Genomic DNA, 9,818 nt, shown 5'->3' with positions numbered 1-9,818 from the left:
TCTTTAGATCCTTCATTCTCTCTCTTCAAATTCCATCCATCTTTGCCTACCTATTCTCTTACTTATTCTTTCCCTACGTTTCAATCGAAATAAAGGTAAAACTTGTACACCAAAGCCAAAATTGAACAAAAACATATTATTTCATACTCGATGAGCATATACTGCTTCCAACTAAGAGCATCTCCAAAAAACTTTTAGTTCACTCTCTCCAAATAATATAAAAATCGATTCTTACTGACTTAAGGAGTGGCTAATGCATATTATCTGCAACAATATTTTTCATATTCACTCCATATTATTTATTTTATCGTTATTTTATCGTTAAAATTAGTAAGTATCGATATATTTACCAATAGTGAAAAAGAAGGATAGTTAATAAATTATTAATAAAAAATAAAATAAGGAGAGCTTCTCAACAATAAGGAGGATGAAGTTGATGTTAAACTTTACTCCATCAAATTTTAACTTAAGAACCAACTAAGAGGTGTTTGGAATTTTTAGTGTAGCCTATAATTGCTTATGCAACTATACTTGTTTGTTGAATTACTTTCCATTATCTCAAAAAATTCCAAATTTAATTAAATAAATAAAGAAAATTGTTCATTATTTCGTTAGTTTCAAGGGTTAGAAGAGAAATTACCAATTTTTTCAAACTATACAAACTTTTCTTATCAAAAAAAAAAAAAAACTATACAAACTTTTTTTTTTTGCTTGTGCAATCGTGCATTGAATGGTTATGCTCATGGAAGGATGTAAAATAATAAAAATATGGATGCAAAATTTGGTTATTTCACATAAATTTAAGAATAACGGTTACATGTCGAAAAATAATAAAATGGAGATTACATGAAATCCTAGTACTGGGTCATATTCAATTTACAAAGCTGAAATCAGATGAAAGCTCCACCCTTGACATACTCTGTAAATGCGAGAGCAACAAGACCCAACATGGCTAACCGGCCATTCCAAAGTTCAGCATCAGAAGTCATGAACCCATCCGATTTAGATTCAACACTCACTCCTTTCAAGAGTGGTATCAAAGATGCAAGTGAGAGCAACACACTTGATCCTACGAACCATGTGACTCCACCATCTGACACTTGACTCAACAAATCATGACCGTTGGCTAGTTCAACTGCAACAGCAGCTACAAATCCTATCATAGCCAATCTGCCGTTAATCCTCTCCGGAGCTGGCCCGCTAAATGCCAATATGTCTGAAAACTTCTGCTTCTTCTGGATGTCATTTTTATTTTCCTGCATATCAAATATAATTAATTAAATCTCAAATAATGTAAATTTTTGAAATAATTTGATAATGAAATTGAAATATGATAGAGCTAAAAGGTTACCTGAGCCATGCATTTAACAGAAGTGGAAAACCTAGCAATTGTGTGTCTGGAAGGGGCTGAAAGGAATTGAGGACTAACACAGGCTCTGCTAGATAATGTACGCATCACTGGGCTGCTAAGAATACTTGATGTTGCTACGGCCATTTCTAATTGGAATTTTAATGAAATTCAAGCTCTACAATTAAGTATAAGAAAATAATGTAAATTAAAAGCTTTGAAATTTCTAATTTGAGATACTGATTATGAAGAGGTGAGGGAGAATATATAGGCTGATGAGCAGATGATATTTTAATCTTTTTGGTCGACGTGGATGATACTATATGTTTGTGAAAAGTTTAAGTTTTGAAAGGGAAGACGTGGACCTATTTGTCCACACATAAGAGGATGTTATTGACGTGGATACTTTATTTGTCGGCCGTGGGTGGATACGTAGCCCACTTGGCAAATTAAGAAGGTAAAGTATTACCATGGCAATTTATTTTTATTTAGAAGAAGGCTGGTCTTCATTCCAGATGTCGACTGTGACCAGGGTTTAAACGACGTGGAGTTTGCTGTATTGCAAGAAACAAATAGTGATAATTTTAACTCAGATCAAGTTAACCTTGAAAAAATTGTATAAAATCTCCAGATTTAAGAACCTTATAATTGTTCTCAAAGAGAATTCTGACAATTTTATTGATAAATTATAACATTATATACGAAGAAATGAAACCAAAGGCATAATCATAAAGTTATATAAAAAGTTAAAAGGGTAAATTCCAAAAAAAAATCTCTGTGGTTTGATGTTGTTCCAAAAAAACCCTTGTGGTTTGGTTTTAAAAAAAAAAAAAAAAGACCGTGGTTTCGCCGTTACCCAAAAAACGGAAATTGGCTTAACAGTGTTAAAGTTGCTGACGTGGCAAGGGGTAGAGTTGGAAAAATATTTTTCTTCTTCTTCTTCTATTTTTTTTTTAATTTCTGAAATCGAGACGTTACGTCTGAAATTCAGACGTTGAACACTAATACGGGCGGCAGATTTTCTCCGGTTCCACTCATCTTTCTGTTTCTGCCTCACATCAGATCCCTCTAGAATCCGGTAAAGAATCTCCGGCAAGTCCTTGAAGTAACCGAAATTCGCCATTGATGGAACATTACAAGCTAGGGATTTGGGGTGAAATCGATGTAGCCAAAGCGCAGCCGCGTAAAATCCCTTTTTATCAGATTTTCCAGTTCCACGAGGCAAGGATTTGGGGTGAAATCGATGTAGCCAAGGCTTCAGGCGAAACCACATGGCGGACCTTTTGGCTAGCTACGGGAGAAACACTTCCAATATAGTGTGGTGGGATGATATTCCTGGATTGTTTCATTTTTCTTTTGTAATTTTTTCATTCTTAATGAGGTTGTCGAGACTCGAACCCTTGACCATTTGGTCCAAGCGACTCTGATACCATGTCATGAAACCGATTGAACTAAAATCTTGAGCTGATAGTTAAAGACCAATCATATATCTTATATTAATCTCCAACAGTTTGTCCCATCACAACTAGAAAATGACAGAATTTGCTGACGAGACGAATTCTGTTCGTAGATTTTGATTGAATTCCTTAAAATGCATTTGTCAACTATGATGGATTTTTTATGGAATAAAAATTCCGTCAAATATTATGGCGGGAACATTCTCGTTATTGCTTAATGTGATATTTTAAGAGAAACGTATTCCGCTACTTACGATGGAATTGCTGACGGTAAACTATTCTGTCATTAGCTTAAGCCACAATTACTGACAAAATTCCGTCAAAAAACAGCTTATGATGTTTGATTTTTAGTCAACTCCGTTTTAGATTTTTTATTTTTGTTTTGGCTTAATATCTCATCAGACCTTTCAACTTGTCATTTTTTGTCACTTAGTAGCCAACCTTTCAGTCCCTACACTCAATCATTATAACACATTTAGCCCATTTTTTCTTACATGACACATTTAACCTCTATAGGTTCTTTAAAAATTTTCAGGAAATTGTGCACCCCCTTCTACATCCACCATTTGAATGGAGGGAAAAAGGGACCCACTTCCACGATTTATAAGCGAAACCATTCCCGAATTTGTTAAAGAACCTACTTCTCTAATAATTTCGAGACGAGAAAAATTCGATCAACCACTAATTTGTGGAAACTCTATAAAATTGCAACATTAGAAAGGAAACAAAGCCAGATGGTTGAGAGATAGTTGATTCTTTCGTTATTGTGAAAGAGAACTTGTGCAAATCAATTTTGATTTACATTCACAAAAAGAGCATTGTTTAAAACCATCAAAGAGCTTTGATGATGCTACTTCCGACCGGAGAGACCATATTGCTCCAATTTCATTCTATTATACCCATAGAAATCATATTTTTGTTTTAATAATGGTTTTAGAGGGGCTAGGTTGTTCTTGTCGGAGATAATAATAAAATTTACTCTTAGGTTTTAATGATTAGTTTAAACTTTTGGTGTAATTGATTTCTTAGAATAAGAAATGTATGACATTTCTCAGTATAATAAAAAATATTGCACTTTTGTTATTGTCTAAGCGCCAAAAAATGGTGCTAGTATTTCATTTTATTGTGAGAATTTTATTCATTTTCGTCGCTAATGTTTTCCGGTGACAAAATTAAAAATTTCAAAGATTAGACCTTACTTTGTGGCGAAATAAAAACTTCCAACCATAAATTATATTACCTAATGGCAAATCATTGATTCACCTCTATTACATTTCTTTATGTGGCAAAAATTAAACTTTCCACTAAAAGTTTATTATTTAAGGAGAAAATGATTTACGCCACACGTGATAACTTTAGCGGGAATTCACTTCCCCAACTAATTTCTCCCTACCAAAGATCTGATTTGTTGCAGTACTATGCTATGATGCACGGAAACGGAAACGGAAACGGAAATGGATACGGAAACGGGGAAACATAATTTCTAAAAAACATAGGAAACGGAAACGCGGGGGAAACGTGTAAATATTAAAAATACAGGGGCATATTTATAAATATTAAAAAATATAATAAACATAAAAATAATAGTAAATTATAAATATATAAAAAAGTTTTATATTATGATCTTTATATTAAAAGAATAGAAAAAAAAAGTCATACAAAAAGAACAAAGAGCCCAACAGCAACATAAGAGCCCAACACAACATTCCAGAAGCATCCCACTACACCACACCACATATTCCAGAGGAAACAAACAAAAAAACCAACAAGAAGAAGAATTTCTATTTGAGTCTTGGTCTTCTGATTTCTCAAAGAGTTTGCAGAAAACATCATACTCGAAGAAGAAGAAGAAATTGACATACTCAAAAGAAGAAGAAGTTTGCATGTAGACACAGGAAACAACCCAAACCAAACCAGGTTCAGTTTTCCTCTTCATAATTGAATTATTGAATCAGATTCAGAATCGCAACAGGTACAAAAGCTTTGAGTTTAAACAATAAATTCTGGAAACGCGTTTCAATTTTCCAGTAATTACAGAAACGTGCCCGGAAGCGTATCGTTTCCGTTTCCGGGCGTTTCCGTTTCCCACATCTTGTGGAAACGTTGAAACGTTAGTTAAAGAACGTTTCCGTGCTTCATAGGTATTATGAGTCTCTAGCTAGTTTCGTCTTGAGCAAGCCTGTCATTAAATTACTCTCCTCTTATTATAAAATTTGATTGCATAATAATTCTTATCAGAGAAAAAGTATACAAAAAAATTCTTGCTGTTTGATGGATCAAGTAGAAAAATGTGATATTTTTTCTTTTGAAAAAAGGATATATGTTTTGCAAAATTAGCAAAAAAAAAAAAAAAATTGACTAAAGGTATTAATTTTTAAGTCGTGTATAATAAAATATTAACTTTTAGTAATGTGACATATTAATAGATAAAAAAATGTGTTGATTTGATGGTTTAAATGCCGATGAAATGATGTTTTTTGTTTTACTTTTTTTTTTTTATTATTCTCTAGTAAATTATTCGAATTTCGAATGCAAAATTTTGTCACTTCCATATAAACTTACAAATAATGTTTACATTGGTATCGACTATTATACTATATTGTGAATGGATGCATTTGAAAGTTTTAAATTGGCATCGACTATACTCCTGTATATACAAAATTAAATCAGATAAAAGCACCACCCTTTACATATTCTGTAAATGCCAAAGCAACAAGTCCCAACATGGCAATGATAATGTAGAATCCTTGCCTTTCCATTCATTGATAATGTGATATATATACACAAGATATATGTGTGAACATGATAATTACAAATCAATTATATTCCTAAATTACAGCAGAAATATCCATATCTAATACACCCCCGTAGTCGAAACGGGAGGTGGTCGAACGTTGAGACTAGAGCGGAAGTCGTCGAAAAGAATTTGTGGTAGACCTTTGGTGAAAATATCTGCAATTTGATGACGAGAAGGAACATGAAGTACCCTAACCTCTCCTTTAGCAACCTTTTCTCGAACAAAATGTATATCCATCTCAATATGCTTGGTACGTTGGTGTTGTACAGGATTACCAGTGAGGTAAACTGCACTCACATTGTCACAATATACCAAGGTGAATTTACTAATAGGGCAATGAAGTTCAAGAAGAAGATTTCTAATCCAGCAAGTTTCAGATACGACATTAGCAACACCACGATACTCTGCTTCAGCACTAGAACGAGATAAAGTGGGTTGCCGCTTAGCAGACCAAGACAGAAGATTGTCACCAAGGAAAACACAATATCCTGAAGTAGAACGTCGAGTGTCAGGACATCCCCCCATGATAATGTAGAATCCTTGCCTTTCCATTCATTGATAATGTGATATATATACACAAGATATATGTGTGAACATGATAATTATAAATCAATTATATTCCTAAATTACAGCAGAAATATCCATATCTAATAGGCAATCCTCCCATTCCAAAGTTCAGCATCAGAAGTCATGAACCCATCCGATTTAGATTCAACACTCACTCCTTTCAACAATGGTATCAAAGATGCAAGTGAGAGCAACACACTTGATCCTACGAACCAGGTGACTCCACCATCAGATACTTGACTCAACAAATCATGACCGTTGGCTAGTTCAACTGCAACAGCAGCTACAAAGCCTATCATAGCCAATCTTCCGTTGATCCTCTCCGGAGCTGGCCCACTAAACGCCAATATGTCTGAGAAACTTGTAGGACTAGATTTCAATTTGGGGGGTGTGACAACAGATTCCAATGGCTTCTGCTTCTGCATATAAAATTTAATTAATTAAATCTCAAATGATGTAAACATTAGGTATAATTAGATTATCAAAATTGAAATATGATAAAGCTGAAATTATTACCTCAGCCATGCATCTAACAGAAGTGGAAAATCTAACAATTCTGTGTCTGCAAGGGGCTGAGAGGAATTGAGTAACACTGCCTCTGCTAGATACAGTACGCATAACTGGGCTGCTCAGAATAGTTGATGTTGCTCCGGCCATTGTGAATTTAATGAAATTCAATCCCTACAAGTAAGAAATGATGTAAACTAAAAGCTTTGCAATTTCTAATTTTGAGATACTGATAATTAAGATGCGAGGGAGAATATATAGGGTGATGGTTGAGCAGATGATATTTTATGGTCGACGTCCATTATATGATATGATATGTTTGTGAAAAAATTTGAATGGAAAAACGTGGGCCTATTTGTCCACATGGTTGACGTGGATTGCTTACTTGCCATGAATGGCACTTGTGGTTATGGTTATTGTAGTGTTGGTACTTATTATATATGGAACTTTGTAGATATGGAGTCCCGATTCTGCCACGATTTTACCGACATCTGTTCATTGTTCTTCCAGCAGTCCGGACTCATTATTGTGGTCCTATGATGATTGGTTTGGGTCGTTCGGAGGGAAAAGCGTTGATCTTGCTATTGAATTTGTCTTTTATATTCGTTTTCTCCCAATAATATTTCAATTTCAGATTTCAGAATAAATTAGTTTCATAATTATATACTTGGGTTAAGGTGTAAAAATACCCCTAACGTTTTGGGTCAGGAGTAATTTTACCCTTAACGTCTAAAATGGGGCAATTTTATCCCTAACGTTGGAAGTCAAGAGCAATTTTACCCCTAACGTTGATAAATTGGGTCAATTTGAGAAATAATTCATCAAACTGTTTTCTCGGTGATGAATCTTGTCATCTACGCTCCACACATGCGTTATTTTATCAATAACAAATCACAAACATATGTTGGGATGTGACAAAATATTAAAAAAATATTAAAAATATACTGCTTTTTGTACGAATTAGATAAAAACTTCAAAAAATTCACCGAATTTATAAATATTAATCTCCAATTTTATTATTAAATTACAAAAAACATGATATTCTTAGAACGAATTGATGTGCAATTGATGCAAAATAAAGAAAAAAATGACTGTATTTTATAATAGTGTCTGAAATTGACCCAATTTATCAACGTTAAGGGTAAAATTGCTCTTAGCTACAAACGTTAGGGGTAAAAGTGCACAATTTTAGACGTTAGGGATAAAATTGCTCCTGACCCAAAACGTTAGGGGTATTTTTGCACCTTAACCCTATATACTTTTATATATTACCATCCAACTAGGATTTGAATAGTGGAGATGGAATGTTATTAAAATTCTTGGTGGAAGAAGTAACCTATCTTTTTTTAAATATGGATTACTTTAAACTGTCACCCAATGATACTAGACAGTTAAACAAAAAAATACAAGTTAACTCAAAACTCTTTTAACTTAATTAATTATCCTTTTTTGTATGGATAAAATATATTATTTTAAATAAATTGAAGTTTTTTTTTTTATTGAGAGACAAAGAAGACCAATAGGTCTAGGGATATGTCTCACAAGAGTTCTCTACTCCACTTATACCACTTTCCCCTCCTTTTAAAATCAACTAAATATATAAAAACTGAAAAAAAAAATGAAAAATTTCAAAGAATAAGAAAAATGCGGAAAATGGAAAATATGAAAATCATAAAAGATACAAAACACGGTAAAAACAAAAAAAAAAACGAAAAAACCGTGAAAAAATGGAAAAACTGTGAAAATGAGAAAGTGAGAAAATCGGTGAAAAAATGGAAAAACATAAAACGTAACAATGCGAAAAATATGAATAAACAGAATAAAAAACACAAAAAAAAAATAAGAAAAATGATGAAGCATATGGAATTTATCACGAAAAAATAAAGCTCACAAAAAATATTGTACTTATCATATATTAATATCGGAGGGACGTCCGATAAGAATATCCAATAGACTAAGAGAAATGGTCTAGGGGCAAAATCCACATTTTACTATTTATCGGTACGTTACGGGACAATTCGGTGGACAACGAGCCAAGTTTGTGTGCATTTATGCACAATGCAGCCGGACTACAGGTTCGTGCCTGCAATGCTTACTGGGAGCTAATTGAGCCAAGAGAGACATTAAGGCCCCCATGTAGTCTATCTTACACTAACTTGAGGCACATGGGTAGTAGACGTTATGTTCCATTGGACACTCGCCTTGTACAATGGAACTTAGAAGTTCAAATGTGTTCATATTTTATATGTGGATCCTTGGGGTCATTGTGGACCTATGGTGTTTGAGAAGTGCGAGAAAAATACTACAAGTTTGAAGAATTTCGGTCCCCGTCAAAATTAAAAGTGGCAAAAGTACACACGACACGAAATCGATACACAATTTTAGTGTTTGAGTTTAGCTTAGTAGGTAATGTGTTATTTTTAGGTTGACATGAAACTAACACGCAAATTTTTTGGTTGGGTTAGGGTTGACATGTGAACCCGAAAACGACACGAATATTGAAAATTATTGTTATATCCTCTTGTGTTCGTTATGTCATTTTATTAATAAAGATAATAAAATTATAATTATTACTCGCAAATATTAATTCCAACCTCCTAAATTGTTATAAACACATTACATGACCCTCTAACATGATATTAACAAACTTTTCAATGGTTAGTGTTAACATACTAATCTTAAACGACATAAAATATTTAAAAATAGTACTATATCTTCTTATATTTTTATAAGTTATCATTAATATATATGTTGAACAAAAGTACATGTAATCTGAAAACACGACACGAAATCGACACTAACCCGAACAGGTTAACACGATAGTGATACGAAAGTTTTTGGGTTGGGTTTACACTTTTTGACACGACACGAACACGACTCGAACAAGATAATTGCCAGGTCTAGTCAAAATCCACATATGCCCCTAATCCAACCAGCAACTCCTTTGAAAATTTTGGGCCCTTATAACTTTATCCTGCAATCGCCTCTGCATGTAATGAAATTCAATTAGTAAAGATGAATTTGGTTCAAGTACAGATAATTACGAATGTGATAGCAATTTACAGATTTTATCGGTTTTTCACACTTTGGTTTGCAAAAAAAAAAGTAATATATTTATAATTTCATTAGAATAAAAACATAA

At 33.3% G+C, this 9,818-nt stretch overlaps 2 protein-coding genes across 2 annotated transcripts; both read right to left on the bottom strand.

Moving 5' to 3' along the window:
- Positions 1 to 769: 769 nt before the first annotated feature.
- On the bottom strand, positions 770 to 1,579 carry LOC136216563 (early light-induced protein 1, chloroplastic-like). Its single transcript, XM_066003107.1, has 2 exons — positions 1,352 to 1,579; positions 770 to 1,256 (listed from the first exon to the last, which is right to left on the bottom strand). The coding sequence occupies exons 1-2, from the start codon at positions 1,493 to 1,495 to the stop codon at positions 891 to 893; spliced, it is 510 nt and encodes a 169-aa protein (XP_065859179.1). The 5' UTR covers positions 1,496 to 1,579; the 3' UTR covers positions 770 to 890.
- A 4,550-nt stretch (positions 1,580 to 6,129) lies between these two features.
- Positions 6,130 to 6,939, bottom strand: LOC136216562 (early light-induced protein 1, chloroplastic-like). The gene is made up of 2 exons (XM_066003106.1): positions 6,686 to 6,939; positions 6,130 to 6,588 (listed from the first exon to the last, which is right to left on the bottom strand). The coding sequence occupies exons 1-2, from the start codon at positions 6,824 to 6,826 to the stop codon at positions 6,250 to 6,252; spliced, it is 480 nt and encodes a 159-aa protein (XP_065859178.1). The 5' UTR covers positions 6,827 to 6,939; the 3' UTR covers positions 6,130 to 6,249.
- Between the last annotated feature and the right edge of the window lie 2,879 nt (positions 6,940 to 9,818).

The sequence above is a fragment of the Euphorbia lathyris genome, chromosome 2 (genome assembly GCF_963576675.1).
Source record: "Euphorbia lathyris chromosome 2, ddEupLath1.1, whole genome shotgun sequence".
Taxonomy (NCBI): domain Eukaryota; kingdom Viridiplantae; phylum Streptophyta; class Magnoliopsida; order Malpighiales; family Euphorbiaceae; genus Euphorbia; species Euphorbia lathyris.
This window is presented reverse-complemented; position numbering and strand designations above follow the sequence as displayed.

Coding starts and splice junctions, on each gene's coding strand:
- LOC136216562 (XM_066003106.1), bottom strand. CDS start 6,826: ATGGCCGGAGCAACATCAACTATTCTGAGCAGCCCAGTTATGCGTACT. Junction 6,589..6,685: donor CTGTTAGATGCATGGCTGAG/GTAATAATTTCA, acceptor TTTTATATGCAG/AAGCAGAAGCCATTGGAATC.
- LOC136216563 (XM_066003107.1), bottom strand. CDS start 1,495: ATGGCCGTAGCAACATCAAGTATTCTTAGCAGCCCAGTGATGCGTACA. Junction 1,257..1,351: donor CTGTTAAATGCATGGCTCAG/GTAACCTTTTAG, acceptor TTTGATATGCAG/GAAAATAAAAATGACATCCA.